We start from the raw sequence: 20,000 nt of genomic DNA on the forward strand, positions 1-20,000 counted from the left end.
CCCGCCCTCACAGAGCCCACTCATCCCACCCGCCCAGCCTCACAGAGCCCACTCCCACCACTCGCCCGGCCGGGTGACACACCACGTTTTATAAAGAGATGAGCTTCTGAGGGACTGAGATGGTGAAAAGGAGAAGCAATGTACAATTAAGTGCACACACACACACCTGTATTACTATACTTGCGAGGATTTTATTGACATTCCCCAACCTGAAAAATCCACTTACTTTTCTAAAGGTAATCCTAATTCTAATCTCATCACTAAACGTAAACTCTCTCTAAATCTAATTCTAATCTTAAAGAAATGACAAGGGCTGAAGCCAGATATGTCTCACCCCCTGTGTGTGGTGTGGAAGTAGAGTTGGGCCGGTGTAAAAAAAAATCTAACCGGTTTGATATTATGCTCAACACCGAACCGGTATACCGAATTAAAGAAAACAAAAACAAAAGACCAAAAAACTAAACACGAATTTCACCACTAGGTGTCGCTCAGCAGCCGCTCCTGTGTGGATCAAGAACAGTTACCGTACTTTACACTGGTTTTGCAAAATGCCAATATGCCTAAACACCAAATAAGTACAAGAGATTGTAACACCCATAACCTTTTTCCTGCAGTGTTTATGGTAGGCTATGGGTGAGTTTCTCTCTGACCCAAATCTGAGAATATTTTATTGGTAGATATGATTTTGTCCAGAATTCCACGACTATCTCGAGAGAGATAACAGTGAAATATGATGCAAATAGCCATTCTTCTACATCGTCTATTGTGTTAACTTCTTGTAAATTAAATAATGCTGAAGTTTAACAAGACATCCATTTGCTGGGGACCCTCCAGAACCCCCCTCAAGGACCCCTGTTGGTTCCCGGATCCCACGTTGAGAACCACCGCTCTAGACAAGAGGCACTGCGTGTCCCACCGTAATCAGCATGATATATGAAGCATCACGTTATGCTAATGTAGTCATTAATTAAGACGGATCATATTTTAATGTCAACATTCTTGCCTTCACATAACATATGGGCGGTGTTAATATAAACTCTGTATCTAAAAATGTTACAAGTGTTACAGTGGTTTCCTCATGAATATGTAAATTTTATGTCTTCATTAATATGCAGATTTATGCAGCAAGGTGCTCCAAAATCGAATCAGACTGTCTACTGTATAGGGGGGGCTGTGGTGTAAGTAAGAAGTCGCACACAGCGCGTCCGGGTATAGTGCAGCTGTAGATTCCCTGCCTACCAACACGAGAGCCGCAGGTTCGAGACCCTGCATTACCTCCGGCTTGGTCGGACGTCCATACAGGCACAATTGGCCGTGTCTGCGGGTGGGAAGACGGATTAGGGGGATGTGTCCTGGTCACTGCACCAGTGCCTCCGCCCGTTCGGGGGGAGGGGAACTGGGGGGGAAAATAACGTGATCCTACGCAGTATGTCCTGCCGGTGAAGGTCCTCGCTGTCAGGTGAAAAGAAGCGGCTGGCGACTGCACGTCTATCAGAGGAAGCATGTGCTCGTCTCCAACTCTCCCCAGATCGGCAGAGGAGATGGAGCAACAACCGGGGACTGGGAAAAAACATGTAAAAAAAAAGTCACACACACACACACACACACACACACACACACACACACACACACACACACACACACACACACACACACACACACACACACACACACACACACACACACACAGCCTGGAGTGAGTGATTGGCTGAGATTGCAGGGTCCAGGTGTGCTCATGTCTCACCTGTCCAGATGAAAGGCAGCGATCTCGGCGTTGTGCCGTTCGAAGTCGGAGAAGTAGAAGAAGTCTGGAGGGGTTTCCTGCTCCCGGGTCTGCCTGCAGGGGCACAGGGTCAACACACACCAGGAGGTCAAAGGTCACGTTCAAGCATCTGACAGGCAGCACCGCGCAGGAGGTGGACAAGTTCAACGTCAACCCAAACAGGCTCCAAAGTTTCACAACATGATTCACAATAGTCTCATATTTTATTTGTATTAAGCCAAGATAAAAAGTCTGTCAGAGCACACTAAGCTTCAGGAATTGTCCACAAATAATGAGCATCGGTATCTGGAAAGCAGTCAGAATAAGTCAGTTCTATCGAGAAAATCACACTTAATCCAACAAAATTCTTGAAACAAGTTGATCTGGAAACAAGGGAGATGATCTGACACCATTGGTGCTCCTGTATAGTTTTTTTTGTGGGCCAGCAAATGGAGTGGAGACAATTCAAGGTCAACGTCTGAAGACTCCACTCCTGTTCTCTCTTTCTGTACCTATTTCTGTCAAGTCCCTCCCCCCCTAAAAAAAACAGCTTTCTACACATTCTGCCTTCAATCCCTGACTGGAGGAGAAAGAGGCTCTTAAAGGCTTAAATCCCAGAGCTGATGGAAGGACAGGGCAGGACGGGGGCAGGACAGTGAGGAGGTGAAGGACAGGGCAGGACGGGGGCAGGACAGTGAAGAGGTGAAGGACAGGGCAGGAGGGGGGCAGGACAGTGAAGAGGTGAAGGACAGGGCAGGACAGTGAAGAGGTGAAGGACAGGGCAGGACAGTGAAGAGGTGAAGGACAGGGCAGGACGGGGGCAGGACAGTGAAGAGGTGAAGGACAGGGCAGGACGGGGGCAGGACAGTGAAGAGGTGAAGGGCCTGGAAGGTGAAAAAGGCTCCCGGAGACAGAGACACAGAATACGTCTTTATTGCACCACGATCCTAGACTCAGTTCTCGGTCTATCTGCATCGCTCAGACTGATAACTTTCTCCCAGGCACTGTTCAAACTGAGTGGACACGATTTGAGTTTAAAAACCCGGCAGGGCAGAACCAATCCAAAGTGGCTTCATATTAGCCGAGAGCATAGAGAGCCGCAGGAATGAGTCCGGAAGTATACTTCCGGGTTCTTCAGTGGAAAAGTCTATGGGGATTTAACATGGGGGTTTCGCTTAAATGCATAAAATAAGGTCTGTGGTTAACAAAGGTTTATGGGAATGCAAATCTGGGTTCTGAATGATAATCTTCACAAACGTGAATAACTGTTATGACTTTTGGAAGGTAAATGCGTTTTTTTTAAACGTGATTTTTATAAAACGCTTCAAAAGGCATAAAAGTGATTCACGTTTGTGAAGAGTATCATGCTGAACCCAAATTCGTGTTCCCATAAACGTTTGTTAACCACAGACCTTATTTTATGCATTTAAGTGAAATCCTCATTCTAAAACCCCATAGACTTTTCCACTGAAGAACCAAATGGCGGCGGTTTCTGGATAAAGCCTACAAAAAGACATCATCCCTGTGGTACTCTGTTGGGAGCATCATTTCTGCTGAGGAAATCACTACGGACAAGAGTTGACAATTAGCAACAATTAGACTCTCTGCGCAGCGCATCCGTCTCATGCTCTGTATTGGAACTATGTTAAATTAAATTACATCGCCCCCCCCCCCCCCCCAAAAAAAGAATACAATAAATAAAGGCGTGTCCTTGACAAAGGGGTGTAGGCTTGTTTGCGGCCATTCAAACAGCTATTTTTGACAAGAAGTTCCCAGACGGTTGGTAGGCAGAGATCTCCAATTGTCTGGGAGCCGAGACTACCGCCTTCGAAATACACTAAGGCGCCGGGGCAGTCTGTCATCGACTCGAGTCAAATTGAGTTTTACCTACACACACACACACACACACACACACACACACACACCCACATACACACACACACACACACACACACACACACACACACATACACACACTCACTCACTCACACACACACACACACACACACACACACCTCTCACACACACACACACACACACACACACACGTACACACACACACACACACACGTACACACACACACACGTTCACTTTAAGAATTCTAGCTATTTTGCCTTCGCCTTGCCTTTTTTATTGACAACAGGATAGACATTCCAGGAAGGCAGTGTAGTGTAATGAATGTGACTGTAGCCTCCTCTGCCATTTCTACTGCAGTAAGCTGTGGGAGGATGAGAAGAATGGAAAGTGTCTTGGCAAGTTCTCTCTCTCTCTCTCTCTCTCTCTCTCTCTCTCTCTCTCACTCACCCACCCACCCACCCACCCAGCACCCACTCACTCACCCACCCACTCACTCACTCACTCACTCGCTCACTCACTCACTCACTCGCTCACTGGCTCACTCACTCACTCACTCACCCACCCACCTACCCACCCAGCACCCACTCACCCACTCACTCACTCACTCGCTCACTCGCTCGCTCACTCACTCACCCACCCACCCACCTACCCACCCAGCACCCACTCACCCACTCACTCACTCACTCACTCGCTCGCTCACTCACCCACCCACCTACCCACCCACCTACCCACCCAGCACCCACTCACCCACTCACTCATTTTGCTCATATCCTCTATCTCACCTTCTCTCTCTCTCTCTCTCTCTCTCTCTCCTCCCTGCCTTCATTCTTTCTTATATGTGTCTGGCTCCCTCTTGGTCCCGCCTCTCAGCTGTGTTTCTCAGCTGGCTGATTGGATCTCTGCAGCTGTGTGGCTGACATGCACCCGTCATTAACTAACCCAACATGCAGCCCAGGAATACACACTCATCCATTTCCTCTCCCCCTCTCCCTCTCTTTCTCTCTCTCTCATCTCACTCCATCCTCCATCTCCCGGCAAGCGTTGGCCAGACGGAGACATGCAGGAGTTCAACCCAGTTCAACCCCCAAACAAGCATCACATGTTCACAGTGTGATGTCATACCTGCCAACATTCACAGTGTGATGTCATACCTGCCAACATTCACAGTGTGATGTCATACCTGCCAACATTAGGCTGTGAAAAAGAGGGGCATTTTCTGGGGTATCGCAAATGCACCCCCCACCCCCCCAAATAAATAAATAAATACAAAATACAACAGAAAGAAAGAAAGAAAAAACATTTCCATGTCAGGTTCGATGAAGCTCCATCAGTGAAGTGATTCTTGTTATGCTGCCTTGTGCTACCCTATCTGTGAAGGAGAGACTTGCAGGTATCCATAGAACACATTTTCATTCAGATATCTTGAGGTCAGAGGTCAATTGGAGGACCCAGGCTTTCCCCACCCTGACATAGTTGGTACTAATCAATGCATGATTAGATCTTCTAGTTTGATAGGACAACAAATACTTCACTCTGGCTTCAAAACTGAGCCCGCTACAGCCATCTGATTGATGCTAACTATGCTGAATGGATAGAACGGGGGGATTTAGCCCACCCTGACCACGCCCCCAGGCAGCTAACCCAGCATCGATGACGAGACACAGACTGTCTCTATGCAAAGGATGTGTAATTGGCTCATTTTAACACATTTCAGAAAAATCACCCTTCACAATGTCAATAGAGCAATGGCCTTTGTGCCCTGGCATGTGGCCGTGTGCCATAAAAAAGCACTTCTGCAATTCTCACTGCAATTATATTCATTAAAAAAGTTGATTTAACAAAAAGACTCATGTATTCCAGTGAATCACTTTATTAATTTTTGGGGGGATTTTATATATATATATATATATATGATCCTCCCGCATGCTACATCCTGCCGGTGAAACCCGTCAGGTGAAAAAAAGCGGCTGGCGAGTGCACATTAGGGGTGTCAAAAATAATCGATCATAAGATGCATCGCGATGCGGACGTGCACGATTCTGCATCGATTCACAAATGTCAAAAATCGATTACGATCATGTACTTCCATTATAATGGAAGTACATGTAATGGAAGTACATGCACTTGTTTATTTTAATTATGGATCATAATACAATGCAATTCCAAATGCACTTTTATTTTAAAAGTAGCCACAGTGAGAAAAAATAAATCATGTATTGGGGAATGCATCGATTTAAGATGCATCGAGATGCATCGTGGAATCGAATCGAATCGAATCGTTGACAGATGAATCGTAATCGAATCGAATCGTGAAGCCAGTGAAGATTCACAGCCCTAATGCACATGTATCGGAGGAAGCATGTGGTAGTCCACAACTCTCGCCAGATCGGCAAAGGGGGTGGAGCAACGACCAGAACAGCAGGGGGAAAACAGATCAGATCTGCTAAAGGGACTACAGATGGGAATGAGCCTTTGCTATAATATGGCATGTGTGTGTTTTCTCTGTGTAGAAATGTTTGATACAGTAGTATGCACTGTCCCTCCCACATCAACAATTCAATTAATCAATCAAAAAATGAAAAAGTATATTACTGTGATAAGGTTTTTATCGTATATAAGATTTTGCTTTTTTTTGGTATATCAGCTTGGCAGGTGAGATTTTTTAAATATATATATATTCTTTTTTTGCAACTGCATGAAAATCCATCTGACAAAGTGTGAGTGAGCTCATGGTGTCTCTGTCTGGCCTGTACGGGAGGAGCGTCGTCATGGAGATCAGCCTGAGTAAACAGTGTGCCGCCGCTGTGATTCATGACCATTCAGCCTTAAAGAAATCCACAAGCATACTTCACATATCCTCAACACATGGCTGTCTCCATAGGGAGAGAGCCACACAAAGGTGCTCACAACCTATACACACACTTACTGTATGCTGGGAACATCCACCTATACACACACTTATGGTGGGAACATCTGCAAGTGTCTCTCTCTGCAAATGCGCCTACAGAAATTTCAATAAAGATGTGTATTTGTTTGTACATTTTGTGTATTTGTTTGTACATTTTATGTATTTGTTTGTACATTTTGTGCTTGTGTGTGTTTTGATCAGTTGATGCATGCATGTGTGGTTAAGACCGGATATCTGACATCGGTATTTGGTAGTATGTGATTCCTGTGTGTGTGTGTGTGTGTGTGTGTGTGTGTGTGTGTGTGTGTGTGTGTGTGTGACCAGAGGAGGCACTCGTGCAGCAACTAGGACTCATACCCCTAACCTGGCTTCCCACCCACAGGCACAGCCAACTGTGCCTCTTTGGATACCCAAACAAGTCGGAGGTAACACGGGGGCTCGAACCTGGCCTGGCTGGAGTACTCTGATGCACATCCAATTAAAATGTCAATGAGGTTATTTAGAGCATGGCCGCACGCACGCACGCACACACACACACACACACACACACACACACACACACACACACACACACACACAGAGAAGAGAGAGGAAGGATGTAAAGACTAGAGATAAGGCATCAGAGTCAAGTGGGGGGAGGGGGGCGTCTGAGAAGAAGAGCAGCCTACAGTAGAAGGTCTCTCCATGCTCTTTGAGCGAACAAATAGGCAGCTGTTATGCATTATGTAACGCTCTGCTTTCATCCGCTAGCACCTAGCTGTGTTTGGGAGCACGGGCGAACCCCAACGTGTTTTGATCAAGCGAGCGATTATGCGCAGAGGAAGAGGAAACATACATAAATGCATGAGCACATCATCAAGTCCTCCTGGTCGCCAGCTCCATAAATGTTTGAATAGACGTATAAGCACTATAACCTACATGTAGGCCCAAGCTTCAGAGATACATGTTTGAATAGATGTATAAGCACTATAACCTACATGTAGGCCCAAGCTTCAGAGATACAAGGTTTGAATAGATGTATAAGCACTATAACCTACATGTAGGCCCAAGCTTCAGAGATACAAGGTTTGAATAGATGTATAAGCACTATAACCTACATGTAGGCCCAAGCTTCAGAGATACATGTTTGAATAGATGTATAAGCACTACAACCTACACCAAGCTTCAGAGATACATGTTTGAATAGACGGTAAGCACTATAACCTACATGTAGGCCCAAGCTTCAGAGATACATGTTTGAATAGATGTATAAGCACTATAACCTACATGTAGGCCCAAGCTTCAGAGATAAATGTTTGAATAGACGGTAAGCACTATAACCTACATGTAGGCCCAAGCTTCAGAGATACAAGGTTTGAATAGATGTATAAGCACTATAACCTACATGTAGGCCCAAGCTTCAGAGATACAAGGTTTGAATAGATGTATAAGCACTATAACCTACATGTAGGCCCAAGCTTCAGAGATACAAGGTTTGAATAGATGTATAAGCACTATAACCTACATGTAGGCCCAAGCTTCAGAGATACAAGGTTTGAATAGATGTATAAGCACTATAACCTACATGTAGGCCCAAGCTTCAGAGATAAATGTTTGAATAGACGGTAAGCACTATAACCTACATGTAGGCCCAAGCTTCAGAGATACAAGGTTTGAATAGATGTATAAGCAGTAAGCAGTGCACTATAACCTACATGTAGGCCCAAGCTTCAGAGATACAAGGTTTGAATAGATGTATAAGCACTATAACCTACATGTAGGCCCAAGCTTCAGAGATACAAGGTTTGAATAGATGTATAAGCACTATAACCTACATGTAGGCCCAAGCTTCAGAGATACATGTTTGAATAGATGTATAAGCACTATAACCTACATGTAGGCCCAAGCTTCAGAGATACATGTTTGAATAGATGTATAAGCACTACAACCTACACCAAGCTTCAGAGATACATGTTTGAATAGACGGTAAGCACTATAACCTACATGTAGGCCCAAGCTTCAGAGATACATGTTTGAATAGATGTATAAGCACTATAACCTACATGTAGGCCCAAGCTTCAGAGATAAATGTTTGAATAGACGGTAAGCACTATAACCTACATGTAGGCCCAAGCTTCAGAGATACATGTTTGAATAGACGGTAAGCACTATAACCTACATGTAGGCCCAAGCTTCAGAGATACATGTTTGAATAGACGGTAAGCACTATAACCTACATGTAGGCCCAAGCTTGAGAGATACATGTTTGAATAGACGGTAAGCACTATAACCTACATGGAGGCCCAAGCTTGAGAGATACATGTTTGAATAGACGGTAAGCACTATAACCTACATGTAGGCCCAAGCTTGAGAGATACATGTTTGAATAGACGGTAAGCACTATAACCTACATGTAGGCCCAAGCTTCAGAGATAAATGTTTGAATAGACGTATAAAGCACTATAACCTACATGTAGGCCCAAGCTTCAGAGATACATGTTTGAATAGATGTATAAGCACTATAACCTACATGTAGGCCCAAGCTTCAGAGATAAATGTTTGAATAGACAGTAAGCACTATAACCTACATGTAGGCCCAAGCTTCAGAGATACATGTTTGAATAGACGGTAAGCACTATAACCTACATGTAGGCCCAAGCTTCAGAGATAAATGTTTGAATAGACGTATAAAGCACTATAACCTACATGTAGGCCCAAGCTTCAGAGATACATGTTTGAATAGACGTATAAAGCACTATAACCTACATGTAGGCCCAAGCTTCAGAGATAAATGTTTGAATAGATGTATAAGCACTATAACCTACATGTAGGCCCAAGCTTCAGAGATAAATGTTTGAATAGACAGTAAGCACTATAACCTACATGTAGGCCCAAGCTTCAGAGATACATGTTTGAATACATGTTTGCGGGTCGCTGACATCCACTCCTCCCGTCAAATTGCTCTTCCCGAGGGGAGCGCCACAACACACTGAATCCCACTCGATGTGGAGGCGGAACACGCCAGGATTGGCCAAAGCCCAATCCAGTCCCCAGAATTGTCAAATAAAATCATCGACATGATACTATGACCCGCCTCTCAACCTGTCATCTTAGACAAACTATGTTTTCAGTCTGAAACGGACTCATTATGCACGTGACGAACAGGTTCAGTTCGACTTTAACGATCATCAGTTTTGAACTGCGACCTGAAAACGAGGAAAACGGGGCATCTGAAATGATTGCATTTATGTCTAGTCAAAAGCTTATTTTCTGACACACAGCTTATGCTTATGCTTATTATATCATAGAGAGAACATGAATTAGCGATGTAACGTCCCTCCGTGCTGCTGACAGCCTGCTCTGTTTGCTGTCCGTCACACAGATCGCACCTCCCGCTGCTCTTTGTAATCCATATATGACGTTATTCCATACGAGCGGCAATTGAATTCAAATGAATGATCCATAATCTTGAAATCAGATCATATCTATAGGCTACGCTGCTACACAACAAACTGAGTCAACTATGACCTGCCGCAGCAGGTTCATCTCTTTTTCATCAGTCATCAGGGGCCGGTTGCACCAACTGGTCTTACACTGGTCTTAAGCTAAGTTGGTCGTAACTTTACGACCTAACAGCTACGCCGGTTGCACCAAGACGGCTTAAGCCTTCTTTTCACTACGCCCAGGCGTAAGAGTTACGCCTGGTCAGGAGGAGGCGTAGCGCCTGCCTGTAACAGAGATCTCCGTGTCTTATCAGCGGAGACCGTTTTGAGTCCTTACCCTCATCGTCGTAACACAGCCAGTTCTCCATCTTTTGAAGCATGATGTTAGATTACAACGAGCTAGTTGTGTGGCTTAGCCTTCCAAAATGTTGCCGTTAATTTTTTAGAATTTAATACATAGAATTGGGAACGTTACATTCAATTTCATTCAGACTGTCTTTCTGGCTCAATCGCTGCCATTTTTCCCCCGGAGCGAGGGAGGGTGAGAGGAGGGAGGGTGTTTTACAGTAGTGACTGAGAGAGCGTAGTGGCACAGTGCTCCAAGCAGGTCGCGAGGCACATTTTTTGCAACATCATCCAATCAGGGGGCATTCCCTGGCAATTCACATGGACGCGCATTGCTACGACCAGCATAGTTAAGACCAGACGTAAGTCGTGTTGGTGCAACAGGCGTAAATCCACTCTAAAGACTGGTCTTAACTAAGACCGACGTAGGAGTTACGACCAGGCATAGTTAAGACCAGTTGGTGCAACCGGCCCCAGAGCTTTAATGAATTAATTATTATTATTATTATTTTTTTACTTGACTAGAATTCTGACCGTTTTCGATTGAAAGATTGGTCAGCTTTACCAAGACTTCCTGGGTGTTTTAAATTGCAATCCCCAATCTTTCCATGTACAAGCTGCTCAAGTAGCTGGTTGGGAAGAAGTGCTGCAAAGCGCTAACAGGGTGTATTTTTGGAGTGGGTTCGCATGGCTCTTTTATCATGGCTAGCAGGTGAGATGAAGTGAGGCGGGCGTCTCCCATGTGACCCCGGCCCTGCTGTAAACACATAGTTTACACTGTGGTGAAGGGGGGGGGGGGGGGGGGGGGGGTAGCAGACAGCTTCTTGGCTCAGCCTCCTGCAGCTCCACACAGCAGTGTGAGGATATAAAGGTGGATGGGAGCGTCTACCTGTACATACAGTACAGGACATCGGTACATATGACCTCTCAGACACCACCAGAGGGAGGGAGAGGGGAGAGAGGAGAGAGAGGGGAGGGGAGAGAGAGGGAGAGGGGAGAGAGAGGGAGAGAGAGGGAAAAGAGAGGGAGAGGGGAGAGAGCGTGAGAGAGAGAGGGAAAGAGGGAGAGGGGAGAGAGAGGGAGAGGGGAGAGAGGGAGAGGGGAGAGGGAGAGGGAGAGAGAGGGAGAGGAGAGAGAGAGGGAGAGGGGAGAGAGAGGGAGAGGGAAGAGAGAGGGAGAGAGAGGGAGAGGGAAGAGAGAGGGAGAGGGAAGAGAGAGGGAGAGAGAGAGGGGAGAAGAGAGAGAGTTCCCTTCCCTTTCGTATATCTTCAGATTTTGTGACCTGTGTTGCTGGGTAACAAAATGTCTTGTTTTGTGTTTTTTGTAATTACTGTGTTGCTATAATAGCTTTGGCAACGCAAGATGCACCTTATCATACCAATAAAGCCTGTGTGAGTTTGAATTTAAGAGGGAGAGGGGAGAGAAGGGAGGGAGAGGGAGAGGACTGTCAGGCTGCAGGCGATTTGGACACTTAACCATTATATATTGACCTGAGATTGTCTCCAATCCACCATATGGTCACAGCGGCTAAACAGTTAATCAATGTATAGACATTTAAACTACCTTTCTGAAACACATGACAGTAATGTTTGGCTATGTGAAGACAGCGACAGTTAGCCAGACTAGCAATGGAAATACAGCAATTTACTTTCAGAATAAAGGCATTCAAATTGTCACCTTTGGAAAAAAAAGTAGCCTATTTCAATGGATGAAACAGCAAACAATGGCTCAAAATACTTGTGATGTTAAGATTACATATGGAGTGAAACTGTGGCTGTAAAACATTACTCAATATTAATATTAAGGTTCACGTTACAAGGGTTTTATTTTGAAAGCCCTAAAGCAGAAGACCTACTTTTACATCCTGGCTGACTTGACGCTCTTGCACTAAATGTTGGGGGCGGAAAATAGCGTGTCCATCGGTTGTGCTATTTACAGTATATCACTTCCTGAAACACACACACACACACACACACACACACACACACACACACACACACACACACACACACACACACACACAAGCGTGCACACACAAACGTGCACACGGATGGGCGCACGCACACAGTGCCAGAGAGAGGGGAGAGGGGGACAAAGTGTCCGACCTGCACAAACCTGCACCGCTTCAACACCTGGGTGATTTGTTTATATATCAAGTTTTCGGCTCCCAGAAATCCACTACTTTTACCTCCTGGGAATCAGTGTATTTTTAGTAGTTCCTTCATGGTGTACCAGTAGGAGTACATGACATTTCCAACTGATAATATCATAACAGATCCCCACCCGTTTCCCTTCACTGCTCCCATATAAAACCTGCAACTTCACAACTTTCAGAGTAACAGTGGCATTTCTGTGTGTTAATCCCCCCCAAAACCCTGTTTCCTTTCCCTAAGACATCACTCCATTCATTCAGTGTGGAATGTGTCAGCTCCAGACTCTGCACAAAGCACTGAGGTACGACGCCCCGTTTATCCCCAAAATAAGAATGAAGCGCGACACCGCCGGAAAAGTCGTTTACTTGCGACTTGAACAGAGAACACCTTATCCGGCGTGATGTATAATCATTAAAGCGACTGGGGGGGGGGGGGGGGGGGGGAACAGTTATTTTGTGCGTGCATCATCTTGTCAGGAGCGTGCGAGGCCACACCGGGGACAGGAAGTTTTGTGGAGTTTGAAAGTCAAACTGCCAATCGATCAGCAGAAGCCTATAGTAGCTGCAGGAGGAGAGCAGAGCCTATCCACCTTATTTCTAGATGCCATGATGCCTTATGGGTGCTTCTTCCGGTGTAATCCCCCCCCCCCCATCCCCGTTAACGTTGCTGACACAGACACACCATACTGTGTAGACCGTAGATCAACAATCTCCCACAGTTTGACTTCCGGTTTAGCGATTTTAACCCTAAACCCCCGTAGCGCGTCCAGCTTGGCAAAAATCTCGTCGATAAATATCCAGAGTTGTTCAACGAGCAACAGAAATAGCGGATGTGATAGATACAATTATTACATTCCCTCAAATAAGTCGACAAACGAGTGTATTTATTGTGACAAGCAACGTTTTTTCCCCCAGCGTCGGAGGAAATGCGCCAGCTGCAACAATCAGTCACGTTCTGAACCGGACCTTGCACCCATAATTATTTTACGGCGGGGCATTCAAAAATAAGGTGGATATTAGCTGTGGTAGTAGGCCGGTCGCGCGCTGGAGGAGAGCAGAGCCTATAGTAGCTGTGGTAGCAGGCCGGTCGCACGCTGGACGAGAGCAGAGCCTATAGTAGCTCCGGTAGCAGGCCGGTCGCACGCTGGACGAGAGCAGAGCCTATAGTAGCTCCGGTAGCAGGCCGGTCGCACGCTGGACGAGAGCAGAGCCTATAGTAGCTGTGGTAGTAGGCCGGTCGCGCGCTGGAGGAGAGCAGAGCCTATAGTAGCTGTGGTAGCAGGCCGGTCGCACGCTGGACGAGAGCAGAGCCTATAGTAGCTGTGGTAGCAGGCCGGTCGCGCGCTGGAGGAGAGCAGAGCCTATAGTAGCTGTGGTAGCAGGCCGGTCGCGCGCTGGAGGAGAGCAGAGCCTATAGTAGCTGTGGTAGTAGGCCGGTCGCGCGCTGGAGGAGAGCAGAGCCTATAGTAGCTGTGGTAGCAGGCCGGTCGCGCGCTGGAGGAGAGCAGAGCCTATAGTAGCTGTGGTAGCAGGCCGGTCGCGCGCTGGAGGAGAGCAGAGCCTATAGTAGCTGTGGTAGCAGGCCGGTCGCGTGCTGGAGGAGAGCAGAGCCTATAGTAGCTGTGGTAGCAGGCCGGTCGCGCGCTGGAGGAGAGCAGAGCCTATAGTAGCTGTGGTAGCAGGCCGGTCGCGCGCTGGAGGAGAGCAGAGCCTATAGTAGCTGTGGTAGCAGGCCGGTCGTGCTCTGGAGGAGAGCAGAGCCTATAGTAGCTCCGGTAGCAGGCCGGTCGTGCTCTGGAGGAGAGCAGAGCCTATAGTAGCTGTGGTAGCAGGCCGGTCGCGCGGTGGAGGAGAGCAGAGTGGAGGAAGAAAAATATGAAAGGACAAGGGCATCTCTCAGCCCCAGCGGGCTCCACCAAAGGGCTGACTCCACACACTTGTCACACATCATCCGTCAAACGCACGGGCACAGCGCTCACACACACACACACACGCACACGCACGCACACACACACACACACGCACGCACACACACACACACAGAAAATGTACGCACACAAACATACACACATACTGTACTTGGTGGGGGAAAAGTTTTTTTTTTAATCCTCAAGCGGGGATGTTGAGCTGTGAGCGGTCAGGTGAGCTTTAAAGAGCACGCTCAGTTAGCAGGTGCAGGACAAACACACAGCAACAGGTCAAAAATAAATTAAGTTTACGGGGAAAAAAGAAAGAAAAATACACATTTCAGGATAAATGTCACGATATGGCAAGAGGAAGTATCACAAATCATATATCGATATTTCTATATTTTGTCGCACCCCTAGAGCGCGGTGGCCAGTAAGGGTGTTGCAGCCCATATATAGTGTATGGCATACAGATGTCTGAGATTTTGTGTGCGTGAGTGAGATCGACGACGAGAGATATATAGAGAATGAGACAGAAAGAAAGAGAGAAAGAAAGAGAGATACAGAATAGAGGAAAAGAAGAGAAGATATTGGCCTTTTATTCAATCTTGGATAACGGCCAGTGATGTCGTCCACTGATGATGTAACAGAGGCTCCTCCCTGGCCACAGCTACTATAAAACAGTCTGTAAAACCGCCAATGACATTTTAATTTTCCTTGCATGTTTTATTTACTCCTTTAATTGTTCCGTTGTGTTTTTTTTGGTAAATTAATGTCTCTTTTAATGGCAGTAATCCATCCCAGAGTTGAACAGCTGTGCGAGCCGAGGTCAGCCTGCTTTAAAGAGCTGCTCACTTAATCATTTCATCATCCTGTCTTTTAATGCTGCTCACAGACTGCTCCACCCCGAGAAGAACCTCTGAAGGGAAGATGCTGAATTCTTCAATTTTCTTGACACGAAAAAGGTTACAGATATTGATGGATTTGAGTCTAAAAATATCAGTTATCAGCCTTTAAAAACCCATATCCGTCAAAACTGACTGCAAAGGATCATTTGTCAGGTAGTAAAAAACGTCACTCAAGGATTTTTTTTAAATAGCAAAGCACAAACGCCCCAAGGGCTTTAAAGCAACCTTCACAGTGATCCAGGTGTGTGTATGTGTGTGTGTGTGTGTGTGTGTGTGTGTGTGTGTGTGTGTGTGTGTGTGTGTGTGTGTGTGTGTGGCGGTCTGGGTGATGTGTGTAACTGTTTCTAAGTGTGATAGCTGTCACGGTTCCTGAGGCACGGCAGCGCTCTTCCTCCTCCTCCTCCTCCTCCCTAACTCCTTCAGATCCAGGCCTGACATACTGTACAGACAGGGAGCTGCTTCCTCCCAGCCAAGCTCTCTCTCTCTCTCTCTCTCTCTCTCTCTCTCACACACACACACACACACACACACACACACAAAAGAGACACACGGCCAGACACACGCACGCACGCACACGCACACGGACACACACACGGCAAGTGATGAAGGAATAGAGAAGACTGAGACACACGCACACACACATGCAGGCACACACGCACGCACGCACGCACGCACACACACACACACACACACACACACACACACACACACACACACACACACACACACACACACACACACACACACACACACACACACACACACACACACACAAAAGTCCCTGCAAAAACCACCGTCAAATCCTGAGTCCCATCTAGAAAGGAGCTCTTCTCCTTGGGAAACAGTAATGTATTCAGGCTAAATGTGCACTCCTGCAGAGACACATTCATCTACATTATCATAATTCACATACATTATTCACATGACCCTGTGTATGAATAAAGATAATGTGAATATTTTGAATTATGTAATACACTTTATGTTAAAAACTGCTCTCTGTTTTAATAGCAGTCTCTCTTTTCCTCAGGGGCAACACCATGTACAGTAAACACATCCGTCTTGAATAAGTAGCCAATGCCTTCACAACATACAGTACAGTGTATTGTATGTACACTATATATATTCTGTATGTTTTCATTTGAGTCACTTCAAACAGGCCTGCGTTTGAGCTCAAAATAGTCCTAAATGGAAATCATGGAGTCAGAACACCATGAAATGTGTTTGGAGGAGGGGAGACGCCTGTTCCACTAGAGTAGACTGTCACTGAGAGGCCTGTTCCACTACTAGACTGTCACTGAGAGGCCTGTTCCACTAGAGTAGACTGTCAGTGAGAGGCCTGTTCCACTACTAGACTGTCACTGGGAGGCCTGTTCCACTAGACTGTCACTGAGAGGCCTGTTCCACTACTAGACTGTCAGTGAGAGGCCTGTTCCACTAGAGTAGACTGTCACTGAGAGTCCTGTTCCACTAGAGTAGACTGTCACTGAGAGTCCTGTTCCACTACTAGACTGTCACTGGGAGGCCTGTTCCACTAGACTGTCACTGAGAGGCCTGTTCCACTACTAGACTGTCAGTGAGAGGCCTGTTCCACTACTAGACTGTCACTGAGAGGCCTGTTCCACTACTAGACTGTCAGTGAGAGGCCTGTTCCACTACTAGACTGTCAGTGAGAGGCCTGTTCCACTACTAGACTGTCAGTGAGAGGCCTGTTCCACTACTAGACTGTCACTGAGAGGCCTGTTCCACTACTAGACTGTCAGTGAGAGTCCTGTTCCACTACTAGACTGTCAGTGAGAGGCCTGTTCCACTACTAGACTGTCAGTGAGAGGCCTGTTCCACTACTAGACTGTCACTGAGAGGCCTGTTCCACTACTAGACTGTCACTGAGAGGCCTGTTCCACTACTAGACTGTCACTGAGAGGCCTGTTCCACTACTAGACTGTCAGTGAGAGTCCTGTTCCACTACTAGACTGTCAGTGAGAGGCCTGTTCCACTACTAGACTGTCAGTGAGAGGCCTGTTCCACTACTAGACTGTCACTGAGAGGCCTGTTCCACTAGACTGTCAGTGAGAGGCCTGTTCCACTACTAGACTGTCACTGAGAGGCCTGTTCCACTACTAGACTGTCAGTGAGAGGCCTGTTCCACTACTAGACTGTCACTGAGAGGCCTGTTCCACTAGACTGTCACTGAGAGGCCTGTTCCACTAGACTGTCACTGAGAGGCCTGTTCCACTACTAGACTGTCACTGAGAGGCCTGTTCCACTACTAGACTGTCAGTGAGAGGCCTGTTCCACTACTAGACTGTCAGTGAGAGGCCTGTTCCACTACTAGACTGTCACTAAGAGGCCTGTTCCACTAGAGTAGACTGTCACTGAGAGGCCTGTTCCACTAGACTGTCACTGAGAGGCCTGTTCCACTAGAGTAGACTGTCACTGAGAGGCCTGTTCCACTACTAGACTGTCACTGAGAGGCCTGTTCCACTACTAGACTGTCACTGAGAGGCCTGTTCCACTAGACTGTCAGTGAGAGGCCTGTTCCACTACTAGACTGTCAGTGAGAGGCCTGTTCCACTACTAGACTGTCACTGAGAGGCCTGTTCCACTAGACTGTCACTGAGAGGCCTGTTCCACTAGACTGTCAGTGAGAGGCCTGTTCCACTACTAGACTGTCACTGAGAGGCCTGTTCCACTACTAGACTGTCAGTGAGAGGCCTGTTCCACTACTAGACTGTCACTGAGAGGCCTGTTCCACTAGACTGTCACTGAGAGGCCTGTTCCACTAGACTGTCAGTGAGAGGGGGACTGAAAGCTGAAATTATTGGCACTCCCCACCTCTCCTCTCCTCCTCTCCTCTCCTCTCATCTCCTCCTGTCTGAGTTGTTGTCTTGTCCTCCTATAGACATCCTGGGCAGATCCCAGGCCAGCCGTAAAGATGAAGCCATCATCTCAACATCATCTCAGACAGATTTACCGATGCCTCTGACAGCCAGCTCTATCTCCTCAACTGTATAGGACACCTCCTCCCTACTGCTAATGCTGCACCTCTTGTCCTTTTATCTTCTTGTCGTTCTTTCATTCTTTATTTCTTCCTTTCTTTCTTCCTTTCTCTCTTTCATTTAGAGCTGCAACAATTAGCCAATAAATCGATTAGTTGTTCGACACAAAATGAATTGCCAACTACTTTTCTAATCGATTCATCTTTTAGACTCATTTTTAAGAAAAAATAAAAATAAAAAAAGATCTCGTTCCAGCTTCTTAAAGGGATACGCCAACTTTTCGGGAGTTTCGCTCATTTGCCATATCCCCCATACATAACCAAGATACACACTGTCTTGACCGTCACTCTCCATGCAGTATACAGTGAGCTACAGTCGTCAAGTTAGTTAGTATCACCATAGAATGGAGGCAGACGGTACAGCCGTTCAAAATCACCAAAAACACACATCTAACAGCGCCAAAAAACATGTTGTGCTTCGGGTTTTCACCACGAGATGAAATATTTTTTATTCATTTTTCACAATTTTGAGACATTTTACTAACATCTAATCGATTAGTCGAGGAAAATAATCGTCATATTCATCAACAATGAAAATAAACGTTAGTTGCAGCCCTACGTTCCTTCTTTCTTTCGGTCTTCACTTCGTTTCAGTAATCCACACATGTGTTTTCTATAAGGATCGGTGGGACGAACGTCCATATTATAGCAGGGGGCGACAACGCGGCCGACGCTCTTCCAGGAATCCTCCATCCAGAGTGGGAGGACATTTCCTCAGAAATAACCAATCATTTCTCCTTTCATTGAAAGTGCATCAAAGCCACAAGGAAATCAGGAAGGCTCTGAGTTAATTAAATTGCCTTTGATTCATATGTGAGCTTGAGAATGCAATTAAGCATTTCAAAATGCCTAATATCATCCCTTCACTTTGAAACTGGAGTGGATGAATGGAACACGGGATGATATGGATGAAAAGAAGGAAGGAAGGAAGGGAGGAAGGGAGGAAGGGAGGGCTGGGTAATATATTGATATCATGATATGAGACTAGTTATGGTCTTAGATTTTGGATATCATAATATGGTGATATGGCATAAGTGTTGTCTCTTCCTGGTTTTGAAGGCTGTCTTACAATAAAGTGATGTCTTTTTCTGAACTTTCCAGACTGTTCTAGGTGTTCTATTATTTGCCTTTACAGTCATTATTATTATATCCACATTACTGATGATCGTTGATGGAAAATCGCATTGTGTAAATATTTTGTGATAGCACCAATTAGCCATCCCTACAATATTGTCGCAATATCAATATTCTGGTATTTGGTCAAAAATATTGTGATATTTCATTTTGTCTATGTTGTCCAGCCCTAATGGATGGATGGATGTGAAAATGCTGAGTGGCTTTTAGCGGAGGAAAGCATTTAAGATGAGGAGGTGAGAAATGGACAGGTGAGAAGTGAAGCGGTAGATAGATAGATAGATAGATAGATAGAGAGATAGATAAATAGATAATAGATAGATAATAGATAGATAGATAATATATATACAGATAGATAAAGGGATAGATAGACAAAGGGTAATCTCTCAAGGCAGATTTTCGATATGCATGAAAATCCAGATAATAGCGCTCCTAATAATAGTGTGAGCGAGCGCTCGTAGAATTAGCATAAAGGGGCGAGTTACAGTATATACACATACATTATTTTTAACTGATGGATTCCCAGATTGGATAAAGGCAAGTGGGGGG

The 20,000-nt window shown here is 46.0% G+C and overlaps 1 protein-coding gene across 1 annotated transcript in view; it reads right to left on the reverse strand.

Moving 5' to 3' along the window:
- fam20cb (FAM20C golgi associated secretory pathway kinase b) overlaps positions 1-20,000 on the reverse strand; it is a 98,136-nt gene that overhangs the window by 27,378 nt on the left and 50,758 nt on the right. The window contains exon 4 of the mRNA XM_083634622.1: positions 1,745-1,837. Within this exon, the coding sequence (XP_083490748.1) occupies positions 1,745-1,837 (93 nt within the window). The remainder of the gene's footprint in view (positions 1-1,744; positions 1,838-20,000) is intronic.

Source organism: Poromitra crassiceps (genome assembly GCF_964638095.1).
Source record: "Poromitra crassiceps genome assembly, chromosome: 4".
In the NCBI taxonomy this organism is placed as follows: Eukaryota; Metazoa; Chordata; class Actinopteri; order Beryciformes; family Melamphaidae; genus Poromitra; species Poromitra crassiceps.